Source organism: Python bivittatus, unplaced genomic scaffold (genome assembly GCF_059951505.1).
Source record: "Python bivittatus isolate LINGU-HERP-01145 unplaced genomic scaffold, Pbiv_v1 ctg000020_np1212, whole genome shotgun sequence".
NCBI lineage: Eukaryota > Metazoa > Chordata > Lepidosauria > Squamata > Pythonidae > Python > Python bivittatus.
The window spans coordinates 41,686,192-41,708,856 of NW_028277030.1; the positions used below are offsets into that span (position 1 = coordinate 41,686,192).

General features: G+C 37.5%; 1 protein-coding gene across 1 annotated transcript in view; it reads left to right on the plus strand.

Moving 5' to 3' along the window:
• Positions 1-22,665, plus strand: part of ADGRB3 (adhesion G protein-coupled receptor B3) — a 498,176-nt gene that overhangs the window by 450,198 nt on the left and 25,313 nt on the right. Inside the window, exons 23-27 of the mRNA XM_088137454.1 lie at positions 5,059-5,144; positions 8,793-8,891; positions 9,265-9,436; positions 16,383-16,478; positions 19,852-19,891. Of these exons, the coding sequence (XP_087993580.1) occupies positions 5,059-5,144; positions 8,793-8,891; positions 9,265-9,436; positions 16,383-16,478; positions 19,852-19,891 (493 nt within the window). The remainder of the gene's footprint in view (positions 1-5,058; positions 5,145-8,792; positions 8,892-9,264; positions 9,437-16,382; positions 16,479-19,851; positions 19,892-22,665) is intronic.

A 22,665-nucleotide genomic window follows, 5' to 3' on the forward strand; every position in this document is an offset into this window, starting at 1 on the left:
AAGCTGTTCTTGTCCTCCAGGTTCAGTCATATAAGCAAGGTTTGCCCATCCCATCTGGAAGGGAGACCAGGGGTCAGTTTACTCAAAGAACAGTCATTTGCTTCACACTGTTATGTTAGAGGATACACAAGTGTAAGTAAGAAGCAATCCAATGCACAGAGAGAGTTTCAGCCATTTCTGAGCTCACAGCAGCCTGAGCACAAATAGCAGTCTGAGAAAAGGTAACGTCCCTGAGTAAGGAGCTAGTTTTTGTGTGCTTAAATCTCCACGTACACAGAGCAAAAAGGTGTTGTTTGTGTGAATACGCTTTAGGCCACAGACATTTCAGGGTTATGCAAAACTGGTGTTTAAATTTACCCAGCTGACAAAATAGTTCTGCTAGCACGGCATCACTGTCTCCACCTAAAGATGCTGCTTCCTTGACATCTCTCATCTGTGATGAGGTTCTGTCTCCTCTTGGCCCAGATGCAGGAAGCAGGTAGTGGAAGCTGCCCTCAGCCCTCCGCAGCCAGACTTTGGGATGGGATGTGCAACGGTCTGCTCTTTGCAGCTCTTTTGGTACCAGTCACATAAGTTAGGCTGGCAACAAAAGGAGTGAGTATGTTAGCTTGGCAACATAATCTCAAGCATATTTACCCGGAAGTCCTTCTCACTGGCTTGAGTGGGGCTTCCTCTCTAGGAGAGGGGCTGGGACTTGGAGCCTGATGTGAACCCACAGGAAGAACTTGCCATCCCAACTGGATTCACTGTCTTTAGCATAAAGATCTGGCAGAACACACTATGGGGTAACATTAAGAAAAAGTAAGGTAAGAAGCAAGAAACATTTGAGATTATCTTCTTCCCTCCCACCCTCCCTTTGCAATAATAAACCCAGTGAGAGGACCGGCATTTTAAATTTAAAAGCTTCTCGTCTTCACCTATTTATTTAATACTCACTCCTTCTCCTTGCAAACACACACACACACACACTCCTGACAGCATATTTATCAGTCCCCTGAATGTTTGAAATACAGATTTGCCTTCCATTATGTAATATATAATATAATTAATATAATATATCTGATTGCTTTATAATGGATCCACCCCCAAAAGTATCATCCTGTGTATCTCAAATACTTCAATAATTTCAATAAAAGAAAATAATATCTGCCCTTTTTAACAAAAATACTGTACCTATATATTTTTCTCTCTCATTCATAAAATCTTAGGCTATACACTTTGAAACATTACATTTTGGGGAAAAGCGAAGTATACCTATTCTTTTAAACAAGTGAATAAAAATGGACTAGGTCATTTGAATGGCTTTAGTCTTGGTCTACTCTGATTACTCTCAAGCCTTATTCTTAAACTGGGGCAAACCTCTCCATGCAATTGAGTGTATAAATGTACACGTAATACATTTATATCTGTCTCTGTGTGTATGTGTGTGTGCACATACCCCATTGACATATGCAATCATACTATTCCATTCTTGCAGTTATGACCTGAACATTTTGGCCTTTCCTCTCTTTTTCATTTAGGTCTTTGAAGGCTGGTTATTTCCCCTTTATTTCTTTTTTCAAATTATAAATATAGGTTAATATAATATGATAACAAATTAATACCCAGTTAATTAATAAGGAACACATAATCATGTCCAACCAGAACAAATATAAGAATATATGACCCCTCCTACTCCAGCATTCTGTTTTCCTATATACTTCCTTTTCTGGAGTTATTTTTGTGTTTCCAATCATGCCCATGTTACAATGTTTGCCGTGTAGGCAGTTTGATTTTACAGGTTTTATTTGCCGGCAGAACAGAAAGTGAGCATTTCCAGCTCTACAGTTTTGCACCATCACTTGTTGAACACCCTATCTGCTGGCACATGCAAGTTAATATGTCCAGACGTGATAGAGATGTGTGTATTTTTTAGACTGTTAAAGCTATATTCAAGGTATCTTAGTTTAATCATGATCACATTTATTGTTCTCAAAACGGCCAAACAGATGTCAAGAGAAATCCAAAATTAGGAACCTTCCCTTCCCACTATTACTGAGCGTCTGTTTTGCTAATTGTCAAAGCACTAGCCAGATGCAAGACAAGTAGTTCTTTTTTAGTTCTTTTAGATCCAGAGACAATGAACACACCAGTAGGTAAGGAGATTTTAAGCTTTATTGTTAACTCTAGCAAACAGATTTAAACAGAAATATAAGAATTAGTAGATCGAATTAAATAGGAATACATAAGCATAGTATAAAAGCATAACATACCAAGCAAGATGATAAAATTCTTCCCATACTGTCGGGAGCTACTGTAAGGTAACAGTGGAGAGGCCCCAAGATGGCTTAGATAACACAGCTCCTGGTACCAAGTTCCGTGTCCACACTCCAAAACTCAAGGAGCAATAACCAGGGCTTTTTTATCAAAGTCTGGCACTGCAACCCCATGACTCTGTTTTGGAATCAGAGACTTTGAAAGTGACCTTGACCAGATGTTATACTTGCTCATCAAAAGAATCCAGAGCCTGGGAACTGTATAGATATCCTAGTGCTTAACCTAAACAATCCTGAGGGTTTTCCTTGACCTCCCCCCACTTCTACGTAAAAGTGAAAAACAAGACAGCCAACCATTATTATGATTCAAAGTGAACTTTCTTAATGCATGTAGGAGAAATCAAACTATGTCACATAAACTCCTCGAAATAACAGTGGTATTCCAAATTGCCACTACAGAGTCATAGTTGCCTTTAAAATCAATGGTAATATCTAGTTCCATATTATGATAAGGCCTGATTATGCAATCTTTTGAACTGGATCTTGTGGCATGTGTGAGAGGTTGCCTGAAGGGTGCCAAGGGGGAAAGTAGGTATGCTAAAACAGAAAGTGGACATGTCAAGAGTACAACCACATTTCTCCCCATCTGTCCTTTTCCATTTTATCCGGTCTTTAACGTACCACCTTTAATTTTAGCTTACTGTATTTATTGGATCAGTGGCAACTGAGTAGAGGACTGGCACCCACCCAAAATATTGGAAAAAGGAGGGGTACACAGGAAACCCCTCAATTGCAAATTGTACTACTAGGAGTTCAGAGGAAAATGTGTTCTCTTTTTCTCTCTCTTTTCAACCTCTGGGAGAGGTTGTCCATGACTTCATTTCAAACATCCTAGTATACATTATATTAATGTTTTAAATCCCACATGGTGTTATCAAGATATCCAACGATTGCCCATTTATTAGGGTGATCAGTTTATTTTCTATAGATGGTAAAATTTTAAAAATATTTTTTTACTTTTACAGTTGTATAGAAAATTATAAAACAAACAAAGAAAAAGGTTAGACTCTTGGTGTAAAAGCAAAGTAAAATATTACACTCTTAATAGGGTGTTACTTTTGTCATTGACACAGTCTCCTGTGCATAAAAGTGCAATGTGGCAAGAAGTTTGAAGTGTCAGAATCTTAGTCATGAGACTGACTCACACCACCATTCAAAGTAGGAGCTGCAAACTTTATGACCACCCATGATTTTTCAAGGAATTTTAGATTTCTGAATTGTTCAGACCTCTATGTACCTCAACTGAAATAATGAAATCTTTATAAGTTCCAGTGTATTAAACTTAACGGTCAGTCAAAAAAGGATCTATTGTGATGTTTGAATGTGCTAAAATGCATTGGAAATGTATTGGAAAGTTTTCATTAACAATATACTTTTGGAAGAATAACTTAGTATAACTCAGAAGTGGGTTCATGAGAATTGCTGATCTATGATGATCTGTGATGGAAATGACAAAACAAAACAAAACAAAACCCTCAGTAACTCAATAAGCTAAATTGGTTTATAAATTAAAACTAGACTTCTGAACCCCTTAGTAATCAAGCTTGCAGCTTAAATGTATTATATATTCCAATTAGCCAGGGGTCTCTTTAAAAAAAATTGCAATTAGCTTTGAAATGGATTGAACGAGATGTTGAACTAAACTCTGCTTTGCCTCAAACTGATTAATTATTGTAATAATTTTATTGTAGGCCCATCTTTCTCTAGATTAGGGTAAGCAAGATTTTGGTGGCCAAGGACCACACAGAATATGTGGGTGATTTGAAGATGCTAAATGGGTGGAGATGTCAGATACTGTGATGGAACCAGAATTTACTGTTTTTCTTTCTGTTTGGAGCCATGCTTGTATTCTTTAGAGTATGATAAGCTTATTTTAGAATGCACACTATAATTTTTGTGTGTTTCTTGCCTTAAACCACAGGAAACTATGCCACCAATTTTTGACTTTTGTGGAGAGAGAGGTTTCAAGGGGATGTGAAACACAGGTTCATGGCCACTTAGAACCCTGGGACCTTTGATTCTTCACTTATGTTCTAAACTCTTTCTGAGTAGACAAATGTCAATTAACAGCGCAATGCTATACTTGTCTAAAAAGTAAATCAGAGTTAAACATGATTCACTTTCCAGGTGATCTTTACATCTGCATAGGTTTGCAGATTTAATAAATGTCATCTTATTTGAAAATTGTATTCCCAGTAGAATTATACTATAATATTGTGAGACATCTTTTCCCTCATTTGCTCCTAGATCTGGAGATATTCAAGACTGAGTCTGTCCCTTTTTACATGAAAAAGATGTGAACTATGATCCTTCCTATCCTGTTTCTATAAACTTATATTATAATTATAGTTCATTTGTCCAATCTAGAGGTAACAGTGCAAAACACTGAAGGAAAAGTGTTAGAAAAACTGAATTCTACAATGCTCAATGTCTTATAGTTGTATTTGTATAAATGTGTGTATGTGTGTTCCCATCTATATCAAATGCAAATAGGAGGAGGATGGGGACTACACATATTCATGTCTATCTTGGATACCATTGGCAAGGAGCACACTGATTGGCTGATTTACAGGTGCATAGCAGGTCCTTGCATTTGTTCTCTTTGTAGGAGCTACCAGTGCTGAGATATGATACCCAAATTGTTGTTCCTGATTCTTTAAATTTATACCAAATGTCATGTTTCATTCTGTATCACTAAAGGGACAACTGTTACTCTTTTGTTTGTTTGTTTCATATTTAACAGGTCAACATGGTGATTGGCATCCTTGTCTTTAATAAACTAGTTTCAAGAGATGGAATCCTAGATAAAAAACTCAAACACAGAGCGGGGTAAGCAAAAGTTGGGATATATCAATGATTTATTACTAAATTCTGTCTGTCTAATGTTATATTCACCGCATATATATTTATTTAATTTCACTTTGAACTTTTTTCTCTTAATTCAATTTCCAGTTTTATTCATCTCCAAATTGCAGTTATCTTATTTATCCTGAAGAAATGTGACTGAGCAACAGAAAAATAATAAAACACAAGTACAGTTGTATTAAGTTATGAAAAAGGGTGAATAACCATGCATGTCCACTCTTTGAAACTTTCATTAATTTTGTATAAGTTGAGTATTTAGAATTATATAATTTTTATTAGTTAAAAAATCCACTTTTAGAATTGCCAGAAGCTTTCTAAGATAAAAAATTAGAACTGGGCCACTTGTGTGATTACTTATGGGTTATGAATCAAGAAGTATTAGGACATACCACCAAGCAAACAAAATAGTTCCAAAATTTGGATTTGCTACAATATTCTGGGAAATGAGGTTTAATCTCAGGATCTATGAATTTAAGCCAAGGCACTTCTTCACACACAAATCACTAGAAGATGTGGTTAATGTACAAAAGTCTGGCTTTCTAAACAAAAAAGATTTCTACCCCATAATGTGTGTATGTATTTTGCACATCTACTCAAAAGTAAATACTATTGAGATGAGTGGGGCTTTCTCACAAGAAAGTTAATGCAGCCTTCCTTTTCTGTTAAGAAGAATGGATTGTTCTATTTCTTTCACTGGGTTGAGCTCAAGTGTGATGAATTTGAATAGAAGCCAAATTTTGTGTCTGTGTCTGTGTCTATTTGCATGTTGTCCTTTTTATTCTTGATTTTTCTCTGATATAATTGATATAAATCTATAATGCTATCTCCTGTTTCTATTATTTGCTTTAGATCTTCTCTATCTGAAAGGTTTTTGAGTATCACCACTCCATTAATGCTACACCGCATATAATGAGCTTTATCCAGTCAAAATTAGGCCCTGTTAATTCCCAATTTAATCTGCAGCCATATACTCTCAGTAGCAGGCTACCATGCAGTTACCCTATATAGAACTATACACATAAATAAGTAGAGCCAGAATGCTGTCAATCACTTGTTCTGAAGGGACAGTAGGTGCTAAATTCATCATCTCTGTTCCTTCTCCCTCAAAATACTTGATTAGCAAGTTTTCATCATCTTAATCAGATAACCCCCCCCCCCCAAGAAGAATTAACTCTGGCTGAATTCTACTATGTGATATTTTGTTATTGGTTATTAATGTTTCATTTAATATGATTGCATCCTTTGAAGAATATTTATTAATCTGATAAGATAGCTTTGTTAATCAAACTGGTCTTTCGTAGCCTTCTAATCAAACTGCCACATCAGCATTGTTCTACAACTTGTTTACATTTTTTTTTCTTCTGTGTATACATAGTCTGCCAAATGAGAATAATGTTTCAAGGATCTGAGGAAGTGAGCTCTCCACAAGCAAACAGAGAGAGAGAGAGAGAGAGAGAGAGAGAGAGAGAGAGAGAATCCTAGTCTTAAAGTGCTACAAGATGTGACTGTGGAAGCTACCATCTGAAAGCACTGGATATGGGATTCAGAATTATGAAGTAGAAAAGTGTAAGGATAATGGAGAAGAATGCTTAGTTTCTCTGTTTCTCCCTATATGTTCTCCACATTAATCTCAGTTGGATACAAAGAGTTACACCCTCCTTACAGAATTTTCCCATCAGCATAGGAAAGAGAGCAGGACAGTGGTAATATTGTAATGCATCTCTATATTATTCTCACATGTTCTATTTTTCAACTCCTGAAGAGGGCTTTTGAAATGCTTCTAGGGGTTTCCATCTCATCAAGCTGAGAAATGGTTCAGCTTCTAAATATTCCTGAAGATAACAAGCTCTTCCCTCAAGAGCTTTCACTTCCTCTTTTGCATCACCTGTTCAGTGCTCCTGTAACAAGCAGTGTTCTGTATAATAAGAGTAAGGGTGGGCACATCTGCTCACCAGTTTCATTCCCATTCTTATCTTCCCAGCCATCCGTTTGTTTTGACACTTGTGCATCAATTTGAAAATTTGGCAAAACGTGCCTACACAAAAATTCCAAAAACTCTGGATAAATACATTTTGTCTATTTTGTATCTATTTTTGTTTGCATTTTTTCCTCATATAACACAATTTATACATTCTTTCCCCTGTTATATTCACTGAGGGGCACAGACACACATACATATACACTCATTTTGTGTACATTTTTAAGCTGTGAATTGCACTGCAAATTTTTTAAAGAAGCAGAATTTGTATACAAATAGATTTCATTCACTTGTTAGTTGAGGTATGAATTAGTGGACATAATATCAAAGTTATTGGTATTATCGAAGTTGATATTATCAATTTCCAACATATCATAGTGCAAGAACGTCTAGTCTATATCATCATGTTCTACATATAGAACAATTTGATTTTCTATGTGAATGTTCTTACTGCTGCTTTATGTTCCTTTGAACAAAAACAGACCTAAAATAAAAATTGCCATTATATAATATTCTCATTTCCCCCACCATGTTTATGTATATAAAACAAATGAAAATCTGAATATTTTTCACATTATTTGTGTGTTCTCTTTATTTGTATGATTTGTTCTAGAAATAAATGATGCATTATTACAAAGCAAAAAAGCCTGTATCTTCTGCTTGAGAAAAAAAATTGTTTTATGGTTTCATCCTAAGGCTTTAAAATAAAACTATAAATTACTATAAATAAAGGAGTTGGAAAGTGCAATGTTTTACAGGTCAATTGAAAATGATTTTTTTAAAGTGCTCTTTTGCCGTCAGTATGTAATAATAGCTACTTTTGCTGGTTAGTAAAAAAAACTTCCACCATATAAATAAATTACGCTGAATGGAAGGATGAAAATAGCCAGGTAATGATTTTGTCATAAAAACAGAGAAAAAAGACAGAATCAGCCGCTAAGTGTTGTGATATAGAGCTCTGTACCAATATCTGTATAAATATATGTAAATCTTAATGCATGTGTACTGTGTTTTATTAAATTTGAACAAGATTGTCATATTTCTAGCCTGAATTAACACTTTCATTAAATTTCATACATTTCAAACTCTGTTCAGACCAGCATTAAGCTTAAATTCAGAGGAAACGAAGGGAAGCTGACTTTGTTCTGAACCAAGTTTACTACAGTGATTCCCATAATTTGGGAAGAACTGTACCAATTCATGGGCATTTTCTAGTTTCAGTGGAAATGTATGTATTTTTGCCCTACCAATCTGCTATGTTATTCTATTCAGAGCGAATCCTTATTCTTCTGAATGGTCTGACTAGAGGGACCATTTTGTTGTTTGTCTTGCCCTAGCACATGCTTCTTTCCTTCAGTGTGATCAAGGGCTTCAAAAATTATTGAGTGGAAGAATTAGACCTTGGATAAAATGAAGCCTCTCCCCCCCCCAATAGAATTAACATTTTTAACTTGTAAAACTTTAAAATGTATGGTTTTTATGTAGGCTTAAAATCAATCAGAGCATTTCATCCTGAAAAAGTCAACTTGCTATTTTTTTTTCTTGCATGACATCGTATTTAAAAAGCTAAATTTCAGTAGTGACCAAAAATTCAATATTTTGTTCTTTTTTGTGGGTGTTCTGTTTGTTTGCAGTCAGATGAGTGAGCCTCATAGCGGTTTGACGCTCAAATGTGCCAAGTGTGGAGTAGTTTCAACAACAGCTTTGTCAGCCACCACCGCCAGTAATGCCATGTTAGTCCTAATCATTTACATCTTCTTGTTACAAATCTTATGCAGTGCATGTGAAAAAAAAAAAAATACTACCGTGATGAAAGATTAAAACTGCTAATATTGAACATAATTAATTGTTTAAAAAAGGAAAAGGAAAAGGAAAATGGCAACTACTCCTTATAATTCAACTGGATAACATTTTGCAAATGAAATATCAGTCTTTCTATATCTATATATTTGTCCTTGGTTTTCACATTAACAAAAACGTTGCCATCCTTAAGTAAGATTTATATATTTGGATATGCCTGTCTCTCTAAAGCTCGGTTTGTCTTTGTTGTTCAACAGTCCTACAATCTCGTTGTTGCTGTTTTCTTTCCTCTCTGCCCCTGTCTAGGGCATCCCTTTGGAGTTCCTGTGTTGTTCTACCTCTCCTGGCTCTCACTTGGATGTCGGCAGTTCTGGCAATGACTGACAAGCGATCCATTCTATTTCAGATACTCTTTGCTGTATTTGATTCATTGCAGGGGTTGGTCATTGTCATGGTTCACTGCATTCTCCGAAGGGAGGTAAGAAACCACTTCCTGATGTTGTCTTCCAAATCTTCTATTGCTATGAAATTTTACAACAATCCAGAATGCTTCCTAGACATCTGGCTTGAATCTAAGGATCTAACGACTCTTGTAATTAAAGGTGCAGTCCTACATAAATTGATCAAGGCCATAACTCTTGTGGTACTCAGTGCTGATCCACACTGAGCAATGGCAGTGCTGAGCAATGCCAGTGCACTTTCCTCCCTTCCTAAAAGACAGGAGGAATATGACAGTAGAAAAGCTACAGCCCCCACAGTTTACTACTACCACATGTCAGCCACATGCCCAGAAGTGTTGCTGCTCTCATAAAAGGTAGTGCAGGTTACTTTCAAAGCAGGGGTTGGTTCTCCTCTTCCAAGCCTTTGTGGGGAAAGAGCAGCTCCATCTGTGGAGAGTCCCCCCATGCCCAGCTGACCCTGTATACATTAGACCAAATTTGCTGCTTTAATGAGTAAATCTTGAAACGTGTGCAGTCTTCTGCTTCTCAACTCAGAGAGTCACATATACATGTTCAGTGTGGCTTCTGCCAAAGTGGTTGGAGTTTTCCTGTTTCTTGGGTCACTGAGGGACCATTCAATGGACAAAAAGAAGAAAGGAAAAAATACACAGCCACAGGATACAATGGGAAGAAAGATGGGGTCTGTCCCATCCCACCTCCATGTCATACAAAAGCCCTGTGTTTATTGCCCACCAAATGGCATTTCATTCTGGGAATCAAGGGACCAAGCAAGTGGCTGCAGATGGTGGTTCAGTGAAAAAACAGTATTCCGCAAGGTCAATAATCTACCACTGGGAAGTAGTAGTGATAGAGGAGGAGGAGGAGGAGGAGGAGGAGGAGGAGGAGGAGGAGGAGGAGGAGGAGGAGGAGACAGGCTGTACCAGTGAGGCCTCAAGGTACCTTTGGCAGCCACAGTGGAACTGGCTATTACTTTCATGCTGGAACACTCTGGGCCAGCTTCAGCCCGCAGCAGCAGAGGTAGATGGAGGCTACCTTGTCCTCAGCAAATGATTAGTGGGGCAACTTCATGTCTCAATAAGCAGAAGGCAGATTGGGATCTGTTGGTAGATCTTTGGGTGACTGATAATAGAGACTCAAGCATTCCTAACTCCCAATAATTTATCAATAAATATTTTCACTGCCAGTGGATTAGATCACTATAAAAAAAAAAAGTCAGGGGGTCCTATGAGTCATGTATAAGAAACTGATGAAAACTAACTCTCAGGTTGAGCATGTGTCCAGAAGCACCTGGGTCCTTAATTCTAAATATATAAAAATCTCATTTGTTACCCTTTTAAGTCTTATTCTGATCAATAGATTTAAAATTCTAGTTTTAAAAAAGTGAAATAGATTTGTCAAACCTGTAATCTGTCTATCGGTCTTAATAAGATTGCATTTTCAAATCTGTATCAAAGGAAAAAAGTGGGGTCAAAAGCACGGAATTTGAATAGCATGATGAATAACTTCTACACATTGTTTCAAACCTTATCACCATTGAGTGACTATAAATTTAGAACTTTTGCTGCCTTACTTATATTTCCATCAGCCTCAGCCAGCATGGGAGCCATCAAAGATTATGGGAGTTGTACTCCAGAACAGCTGAAAAGCATCTGGTTGATAAAGGGTCTCGAATATTCTAGATACTCCAAAGCAGGTGATGCTGACTGCTACTCAATTTGCCTGCCCATATGGAAGGATGCTATAGAGAATGAAAGATCCAAAACATTTAATCTTATATTAACCATTTTTAAAATTCACCATTTATATACATGAATTGAAAAGGCTACCACGCCACCTGCTTTGCAATTAATATTCACGGCACCAAGCAGCTTTCTATCCAGAAAATAACTCATAACGTTACGTAGACTGAAGCAGTTTTACTTAGAAGGAGTTCCCCAAAATACTGATTTCCGATTTTGTGCATTCAAGACTTTAATTAGGCTTCTTTTCCACTTAAAAAGATACACTAGTTCCAAAATGCTTTAGATGGTTCATTGTTTTAGCAATTTTAAAACATGCCTATATTGTTGGATTAAAGGATAATGAGTTCTGTATCTCATGCCTGTCATTTATCCATGTATGATATGGAATCTGCCTTTACCGGGCAAAACAAAAATTTGAATGTCAAATGACTTGTCATAGATAATGTCAAATCTCAAAGTAAAAATTTCAGCTGTTTTGTTCTGTCATTGCAACAATAAAAAGCATATAAAGCATCAAAAACATAATTGATCATGTATTTCCAGGCTAAATATTTGGCATATGCCTTTTATCTCAAGCAAAGAGTAGCCTAGCATTGGCAAGGCTAAAGTCAAGGTGCTCGCCCTCTCCCTTGCCATCTCCAGTAATGCCTGTGCCTCTGCTCCCAAAGCTATATATTTGAAGAAGAAAAATCTCTATTGCATTTGTGATAACCTTGCAAAAATCAGCTCAGGCTTTCCAATCCTTTGGCTAAAGTCCACACGGGAAATCACTCAGTTTTCTTGTCCCTCATATCCTGTCATATGATGCCCTCTTCCCTGAAACTATTTTATAGCTTTCAAAAAGTCTCTTTGTTTAGGTTCTTCCCATGTTCTGTCTTCCTTCTTAAGCTCCATTCCAAAATCTTAGACCCTTGTTTATTTTCCTTCTGCTTAGAGTCCACCTCTAATACATTTGGCTTAGCAGTCCTAACCCCCAGCTAAGAGAAAGGCTAGGTTTCATGAAGTTGCACACCCATACAATTTTATTCTCTGAATTGCAGGGATGAATAAGGTGTGGCCCTCCAACACTTGGTAAACTGCAATTCTCTAATCCTCCACCATTGGCTATGCTAGCTGGGAGTTGTGGTGCAGTAACATCTGGACATTCACACATCCCTATTTTTTATATCCCACTAGCAAAAATGTAAATTGACTTTTTCTTCCATTTGCTGTTATTAAAATAATAGACATTTGTACAGTATTGAGTATATTGATGATGCTGTACAGTATTGATATAGTTGCTGTAGTGATGGTAATTAATCATTTGGAGAACAGACAAGGTGTGGATGAGAAAAAGAACTCTAAAATAATTAGGGGCTCACATTTAATTCATCCCAAGATAGGAAAACCCAGCCTGAATCAAGACATAATCAAATATAGAACGAACCCAGTAATGTCAGTTGGCTAGATAGACATAGCCCAGGGTAAAGGGGTAGCATGTCACTAATTCAAGAATAAATTATTCAGCATTGATAGATAATGAATGGAGAGAGGAGACAGAAAATGCAATAGAAAAATAGTTAGCAATCCTCAGTTTGCAGCTCTCTATTCAATATATTGCATTATTTTATTGAGATGGGGGCAGCATTCCTACATAAAACTAAACCATGATATGCAAGAGAACATTTGTACCTGATAACCAGCAATTACAGTTAAATGTGATTATTTCTTAAGTCAGCAAAACAACTCAGAGTTTTTGCTGAATGTTTAACAATTAATCAGAATGTTTTTTTAAAACCAGAATTCTTGATTTACCTGCAACAATAAACCAGGAATCTGCTAGAATAAAACTGAATTCAGGATTGTCCCCCTTCTGGTAACCAGATGGGAGAGGGGAACTCAGAGCTCCAAACTTCACAGGTGCTTCCTTTCAGTTATGCACATAAACCATGACCAAGTATGTCATGTGGTTGCTAAGAAAAGAAAAAACTGAAATACATGACCTCTCCATGCCCTGAACTCAATTTGACCCATGACATATCCTGAAGATTGGTGATAAAGGGAGATGCTCTTTATTATTTGCTGTTTCCTTTTAAATTATGCTTAGCATCCAAATATGCCAGCTCCTCCCCACACCCTCAGTATCTAAATGTCATGGACTTTTTTCAAAGGGACATGTGAGAAGAGAAGGCAACTTTTAAGAGGAGCTTTGAATTGGTTACTGTTGCCAGGGAAACCACTTCCCTGGTATCCGCACGTTCAGCACATCTCTCTCTCTCTCTCTCTCTCTCTCTCTCTCTCTCTCTCTCTCTCTCTCACCCTCTTTGGCTCTGAGAAATTTTGCAGCTTCATGTCATGGGGGGGGAGGGGGGGAGGCAGAGAAAGAACCAATAGGATGGAATAGCCCATTTTCACTGAATATGGGTGGGGGGGATTTCAAGACAGAGTTGAGGATCCCCCATTCGTCTATTAATAGGGGAGCAACACCCAGAGCAGGGCAGTTGTGGCTGGCTTGATCTTGACCTCTGGAAAAGGCCAATAAAGAAACAGTCAAACAATCAAAATTATGCTCTCCCCCACCCCCAGAGCATAATTTTAATTCCCAGCTTTTGGGTTATTGGGCTGTTCACTGCAGTTAGAACCCTGGGCAACCACACTAGCTTAGACCAGCTTAGGTTAGCTCACCTATGGTGACCCTTCCCAGAAAAAATGGACTACAGGCCACAGACAGCCCTCATCACTTTCCCTGCAGCTTTTGCACAGGATCTTTGGAGCCCCTCCTGCTCCCCCCCCTTTCCAAAATATCGGTCATCAACTGAAGCCTGGGAATCAAGATCATTGTTTCCCTCCAGTAGTAGTGGATGGTGAGGGGATGGTGAGCATTGTCTACAAGAACAATGCTGTGGGACAAAAGCACTAATAATCATTCTGTACATTTAGCTAGTAGGAAATAACATCTTGTTTCATCAAGCTGTAACTGAATGTATTATTGTTATAGGCAGCTCTGTATTGATCCTATGCTGCAAGTGAGATAAAGCAAATTGTTTTTTTAAAACCAGAATTCTTGATTTACCTGCAACAATAAACCAGGACAGCTTGACTAGTCCATGACATTTTACTGCTGAAATTTACTGCCAAAATTCATGTGCGATGGAATTACATTGCTTATGCATGTTACTAAAATGTGTCAGAAAAGATTTGTGCGGCACCCATTTCAGCGCTAGTCCAACCTAGAAAAGCCAGAATCTTTTTCTGGAATGGCAGTGGAACAGGGACAAGTCTGCATGTTTTAGTTTTCAGCAGATTCAGTCCTGATCAGTTTTCTTCAAACTCCAGAGATGTTGAGGATTCTGGAATTTGGAGTCCAAACACATCTGGGGTAGTTCATTCTGTTACATGACTAGCAAAAATCAACCCCATTGAGATAATAATTACAACATTGCTTTCCAAAACAGAGCCATGTAGTATAGAGATTAGGTTGCTGGAGTAAAAAATTAGGAAATGTGATAACTAAAGAATTACTGTGGGCAGATAACACAAAATGAGGAAACCAAAGGTAGCTCTTTTCAAAATCCATCTTTAATAACGTTTTATTTTGCATGCTTGTTTATTACAGTTGTTTTTACACTCCTTCAATTAGGTAGCTCACAGCAGTAACGTAATACAAAATAAAACAATAACTTTATAATTTGAAATATTTAATAATTGCTAATAGGTTAAACAATCATAATATTCTAGTCACAAGCCATCACACCATGGATCATCAGAACTTAAAACTAGTCGCCCACTGAAGTACCTCTGTCCATTTACCCCTCAGTCCCCAAATGGTCTTTGAAAGAGTCAGATTTCTAACATGCCCAGAGTGAGGGTGCAAATCTTATGTCTGGTGGGACAGCATTACATAGGAGAGGACTTTGGCAGAGAGCCCTCCTCTCTGATTCCCTGTCATGTAACTGGACACTCTCAGCAAGCACTTTCTACAAGCACGCTTTGGGTAGACAGCTTCTGTTTAGAGTTGGCAATCTCTCAGATAGCCAGGTCCCAAGCAATATAAGACTTGAAAGGTGATTAGGAGCACCTTCCACTGCACCCAGAAACTAACTGGCAACCAATGCAGCTTTTGTAATATTGGTGTTATATACAATATTGGTTGTTCCGATGAACATGTGGCCACTGGTTCTTGCATTAGTTTCAACTTCCAGGTGAGTCTTTAAGGGCTGTCCCATGTAGAGTGCATTATAATAAATCATACATGAGGTGCCAAGGACATGAATGACTGTGGCCAGTGATTTCTGGTCTATGATTGAGTGGATGTAGTGCACCAGCTGAAGTTGGCCAAAGGCTCTCTTGGTCACAGCTTCAACCTGCTGTACCAGCAGGAGCTATGAGTTGAAGAGCACCCTGAAATTGCATACTGCTCTTCCTTGGGGAACACAAGAACATCCACTGTTAAAGATGGTGTTCCAGAATCAGCCAGTTTCTTAACCCACAGGTACTCATCATCACCCCTACATCCAGACCCTTATAGTCTGCAGACACTTAGTCAAGATTACCACCATATCTCCCAGACCATCTGTGGTATATTAGACCAATTGAAGATCACAAATTAGCAAGGCTGGAGATAAAGCTATACTGCAGACCTAGGCATGGTATATTGTTCAGAATTCATCTGAATAATTTTTCAGATAGAAGCATTCAGGTACCTTTTTTCCTTAAAGGACTACCATGGTGCTGTAGTATTTGTTTATTGTGTTTCTATATTGGTGTCAGTTCTGGCACTACTGTTAGTACTCAGAGTTGTCAGTAAAGGATCCAGATCCATATTTATGGAAAGAAAGCTGCTGGATTTCTTCCCATTAATCGTCTAAGTGGTCATTACCATTATACTCTTTAAGATTGGATGCATTTATTGTTCTACTCTAGGAAGTCATAAAATAGCTTTGACATTCTGAACAAAAGAATCTGTGACTTCAGTCCAATTGCCATTTCCCTGGGGCTGTCTCACTGAAATCAATGGGACATACTTCTGAGGAGCTATTCATAAGGTTGTGCTAGTCCAATTTAAATATTTGCTTTCATTTGCTTACTGTATTTGCACTATTACCAGAAATGACACTATAAACATTGTTTGAAACCAACTGAGAAAATAATGATGAACTTTTGTTCAAAATTATATGTTTAATAATTTTGTCTATGGCTATATATTTTTAAGAAGTATTAAATACCTGATATATCTTGCCAGGTTCAAGATGCATTTAGATGTCGTTTAAGAAATTGCCAAGATCCAATCAATGCAGATTCATCAAGTTCATTTCCTAATGGACATGCTCAAATCATGGTTAGTTTATATTTTACCCTTGACTACTATTTGCAGGTGCAATGTGTATGTGCATGTGTATGTCTATCCAAAACTCTGGATAACCACTAGATAATAACAAAAAGTTAGAGTTGGCTCTATCTCTTTGTATCTATCTACTGGTAACACAGATATTCACACTTCAGATCTTGCCTCATATTCAGAGTCATAAAATAAACATATTCAATACTTACAAATTTAAATAGAAAGAAAACATTATAAAACTTATATTTTTTTAAAAAAATTAACATATAGATATGCATTAGAGATATCTATAAGTTCCAGGCATACATTTTCTTGTTTTTTTAATTTTTTCCTTCATTTTAATTATGTAAGCCACCGAAAGCCATTGGGGAGTTGGGTGGCCTTCTAAATCTAAAACAATAAAATAAATCTGATTCATTTTCTGGTGCATATTTCACCTATTTTCCTGCATGCAAAATAGGTTTATGTTAGGAATGAAGATGATGACTGCTAATGGTGATGGTGGTGATGATGATGAAGATGATATAACATATTCATAGTACATTTAAGGTATTAAAAGTGTTTTTTGCTCTATTATAGGCTTGTAAAATAGCTCCAAATTATAATCCTGCATATTGCAAACTGGCCTTTTATGTTGGGTTAATTATGATGTCAGCTGCTTTCTTAACACAGTTTCCTTAGCAGGGTTTCAACTGTTTTTCATTTTGTTTTGTCTAATAGCTACCTTGAGTATATTAGGGATGGAAAAATAGCATATAATTTGAAATAATAAATGAATAAATGAGAGGGAGAGAAAAGATTTCATGGTTACTTTCTAGCCATTACATTAATGACTTATAGTGGGGGGAAGGGCGAGGGGTATAATTACAAATAATCCCATATACTTCCTAGTACATACTTGGAAGAATTTGCTTATTCTTACCACAGAATTCCTAAATACTCCAAGATATTTAAGGTACTTATCTGTTAAGAAACAACTCATATATACCAAACTAATGGACCAGTCTGGAACATTTCTCCCATGCTTGTTTCCTACCACCAAAACTGGTACAAGGAGAATTACAAAATCAGTAGGGAGTGATGGTACTGTATAAGCAGACCAGCTTCCTAAAATGGAACTGCTTCTGTGGGCTACAAAAAGGTGATTTTTAAAGTGACCGTTCATTTAAATTCAAGCTTTCTTCATATATATATTATGTGGATATCATAATGTGCACTTCAGAAATTATACAGTAATTATTGCAAAGGACAAGTTTACATATAATTTTTTGTATAGTCCCAAATAGCTCTCCTGAATTCCATATTGGACAAATTGCTTTAACCAAGCTGCATGCGATAAGAATACATTACTTCTATATGTTGAGAAGTCACTATGAAAGAAAATTTAAAGGGTCCCCTTTCATTAAGAAAATAGCATGCACGGAAGATGTTAACAAAACCGATTTTAAAATGTTTGTATATTTATGTCTGTAATGTTAAGTATGTGAAATATCACATGTGGATGAAATGTCATTATGTGGAAAAACTGAATTAGCCAAGGGAGCCCTTGGTGTTCTCTGAGCTTGGTTGTTTGCTTGCAGACTTTGCATTACCCAACTAGGTAACATCTTCAGTGCTGAAGATGAACCATGAAGATGTTCTCTTCTTCAGTACTGAAGAAGTTACCTACTTGGGTAATGCAAAGTCTGCAAGCAAACAACCAAGCTCAGAGAACACCAAGGACTCCACAGTTCAACTCTGAGCTACAGATATTCTCTTCTATTGAATTAGCCAGTATTGGCATCAAGTCTGGAAATTTAATAAAGGTGATTCTTGTGCATGTGCAAATACAGAATTACAAGGAATATTAAGTGAAGGTCTTTTTCTGATAGACCTAGCAGCAGCATGCCTTCTGCTGAATTTTATACTGGTGCTAAATGTTTCTTTGGCATACCTCTACATCTGAAATAAATGGGAGTCATCCTTCCAATGTGTTATAGAAGATAGGCAAATTAAGTGAAATGAAGACATTGGATAAATAACCAGTAAATTAACACCCCAATCTTAAATTTGAATAAATGCCAGCACATAAAATAAGGAATTGGTCAGCAGATTTCCTAAGTTTTCTGTCATCCCATGTCAGATAGTGCATGCACTGGAGTTTTTGTCACTTCAAGTTTTTTCTTATGTCAATCTCAGGAATGTGTGAGCATCATTCCTCTGTGACTGAAGCTTCTTATATGTTTCATGACTATATCCCAGACTTTATTTTATGCACTCTACAAAACTCAAGCATGCATGGAAGACTTCTATTCTGTACTTTGTACTCTAATTACAGATGATTCATAATAAGCAGATGTTAGATTTACATGTGTTACAGGGCACTGAAGACTTTTTAACAATTTTAAGATAATTTATTGTAAAAAAAAAATCATAAATTAATTTAATTTGTTTTAGTCCTGCTCTGGGATTGTTTTAGTTATACCAAGTAGATTAAAAGTTTTACAAATGAAGAAATCATTAATAAAAAAAAATAGGTTGTATCCAATGCTGTCCATTTACGAGTGGGAGAATTCTCCTTCCACTCTGAATCTTCCTACATACTCCTCAGATAATCTGTAGAGAATTGAGGATCCTCTGGAGCAGATCAGAGGAAGGGAAATTTCTACTACAAGAACAAAACTCTATCCACATGGCATTGGTTGTAGCCTGCAATTAACAGCAACAATAATACACCTTCTTTTTCCAACAGCTAAACTTACCACTACTTTTAAATTCCTATGTAATGGTTTAAATAATTAAAAAAAAGTTCTCTGACAATAATCATTATTATTGTCATAATTATGATTTCCAATCTGGAGTCTTCCTGGAGCTTTGGATAATGCTTGTCATAATTCTCACAGTGGCTGAGAATTTGAGTGATAGTCTGGAGGCTTCCAGTTTGAGAAAAACTGTTCTAAACTAACTTAATGTTGTCTTAATTCAGTTATGGTCAGGCAACAGGAATCTGTAGTTTGGCATTAGTGAGGGAGATATTAGCAGGAAACGCTATAGCTGAGGTCAGAACTGGATGCTATAACATCTTCTTTCTTGGTATTTGTCATTACTGCTGACACTTTTCTGATCTTCTGTAATATTTAACAACCCAACACATGGCATGGTGTCGTAGGTCAGTACATAATCTTGGCTGTTATTTCATATTATTGGCTGGCAGAGATGGAAGAATGAAGGTTCAATGTACTGTGTAATGATGATGTGACGTACACTGTGTTAGATGTTATGGAGTCTGAGCTGAGATGGCAGCTCTGGGTCACAGTCCACATTTAGCTTGACCTTCAGCTGATGATTACTAACAGTTGTCCCATTTAACTTGTATTTCTTATTGTTACAGACAGATTTTGAAAAAGATGTGGACATTGCTTGTCGGTCAGGTAAGGCTGTCAGACCACCATATGAAATTAAATTAAATTTGTCCTTCTGAATGAAAGCAACAAATCAATGTTCAAGCATCCCTTTGATTCCTTTTTAACAACATGGGTGCATAACATTCTTAAGAGGATGTCAACATTTGATAAATATAGTGTTACGTACAAATTGAATAGGAGAAAATGTAGATTTTTTTTTTAAGCAGGCAGAGAATTAGGAAAATTCAGGTGCTACAAGGTTTGAAAAACAACTTGTCAGGAAGAGCATCTGAGCCTATATACATCAAATCATCTGCATCTGTAAGCGTGAAATGATTAGGAAGAAAAAGTACTTATAATTGGAGGAGCAGTTAAATTGGCAAATATAAACTCATCTAACTCCCACATATACATATGTATCTTTTTCACTATACAATTAATGCTGCACTTGATTAAATATGGCTATAGCTGAATAAAATGCAAATTGTCGTCAGTCACAAAGTACTGATTGTTAAAGTATAGAAAATTCTTTTTTCTATGAGCTAGAAACTTTAGTAAAACCTAAGTCAGGGAGTGAAGATATTCCACCAAATTTTATCTTCAGTTTTTTATTTATTTTTATTTATTTATTTAATTTGCAAAGCTGCCCATTTCACATTTGTGACTTTGGGTGGCTCATATAATTAAAAACGACCAAATAACATAACCAATAAACAAAAGCTAAAAATCAGTTAAATACCATGACCCCCTCTAAAACCAAATTAAGAACCCAACTAAAAACCAAAATAACAGACAAGAAACAGAAAAAGTAGGCAAGCGAAAGTCATGAATATAGCCATCTGGCAGGCTCCAAACCATAAATGGAGCCCCAGGCACATTGGCACAACCATGTTTTACAACCTTTTGGAAGGCAAGCAGGGTTGGGGCCAATCTAACCCAACCCTGCGGGGGGGGGGCAGGGAATGATGTTCCAAAGGGCCGGGGCCGTGGCAGAAAAGGCTGTCCTCCTGGGTTCCATCTGATGACACTCCTTAATAAACAAGACCTATAACATGCCTCTTCTGCTGGACCTGACAGAAAGGTTAGCGATAACCAGGGAGAAGCAGTCCCTCAAATAACATGGGCCCATGCTATGTATGGCATTATAGGTTATATCAGCACCTTGAATTAAACCTGGAAGCAACTGGCAACCAATGCAGTTTGTGGAGCAGAGGTGTAACATGCGCTAATCTTGGAGCGCATTTAACTGCCTGCACTGCAGCAGCTGAAGTTTCTGGATGCTCTTCAAGGGCAGCCCCATGTTACAGTAATCCATTTGGGAAGTGAACAGGGCATGAGTAACTGACAGTAGAGCCTCCCAATCCAGGAACAGGCACAACTGGCACACAACCTGAGGCTGTGCAAAGGCCCTCCTGGCCATGACTGCTACCTGCTCTTTGAACAGGAGTTGTGAGTCCAGAAGGCCCCCTGATTGCACACAGGGTCTGTCTGGGATAGTGCGACCCCATCCAGCTCCAAAGATGGTAAGTCCCCAGATACTGAAGGCCCCAAAATCCAAAGCCACTCAGTCTTGCCACAGTTGAGCTGAAGCCTGCTGCTCCCCGTCCAAACCCCCACAGCATTCAAACACCAAGAAAGGACAGCCGCAGCATCAGTTAATTCACCAGGGGCAGAGATGTACAACTGAATATCATCAGCATACTGATGATACCTCACCCCATGCAAACAGATGACCTCAACCAGCAGCTTCATATAAATGTTAAACAGGAGCAGAGAGAGTACCAAACCCTGCTGCACCCCACACATTAGGGGCTGAGAGTGGGACCTCTTGCTCTTAATCAACACCGACTGGAACTGGTCCCAGAGAAAGGAGAAGCAGCACAATACGGTGTCGCCCTGCCCCAACCCCCATAGCCAGTCCAGAAGGATACCATGGAAAATGGTGTCAAAGGCTGCCAAGAGGTCAAGAAAAGCAAGGATGGATGCACTACCCCCATCCCACTCACACCAAAGATCATCCAAAAGCATGACCAATGCTGTTTCCATCCCATACCCAGGTCTGAAACCTGACTGAATGGGGTCCAGGTAATCTGCTTCATCCAGGATCCTCTGAAGCTGTTGCATGACCACCTTGTCAACAATCTTCCCTAAAAGGGAAAGATTGGAGACTGGACAAAAATTATCCAGAACGGTTGGGTCTAGCAATGGTTTCTTGAGGAGTTCCTCTTGTGACAGTGTATACATGGCAAGCTGTAAATTGTTCCCGTCAGTGTTCTAATATATCACTGCAAACAATACATTAATATTGTTTCATTAAATTGGAAAGGCCTTGCTAGTTTCATTTGAACATAAACACTTGTTAATTACATCTGCACTTCACAACTATACCTTTATCCCCCTTCCTTGGCAATTTAATGATGCTGTGATTTTAGGTAGATTTTAGAAACAGAGTCATTCATTTCAATTCCTTAAAACCAAAGGAAATGTGGTATTACTTACCAAAGCATTTATGCTCAAAAAATGTAGGGAGAAGCACTTTATTGAAAAAGACAGTTTTATGGTAGTTATGACCAGGCTTCACCATTAAAAATTAAGGGTTTTAAATTTGACCCTCTAAACGAAAGATTTAATAAAAGGTGGCTGAGTGAAATGATTTGACACATGCACTTAGGAAGAACAAAATGACCATATTCTCAAATGGATTTTTCTCCATTTCTGTTAAGGATTACATTGTAAGGAGATCTGAAATGGTCTATTCTCTCTCATCTATATCCTTGCTTCAAGGCAAATAGTTTTTTGTT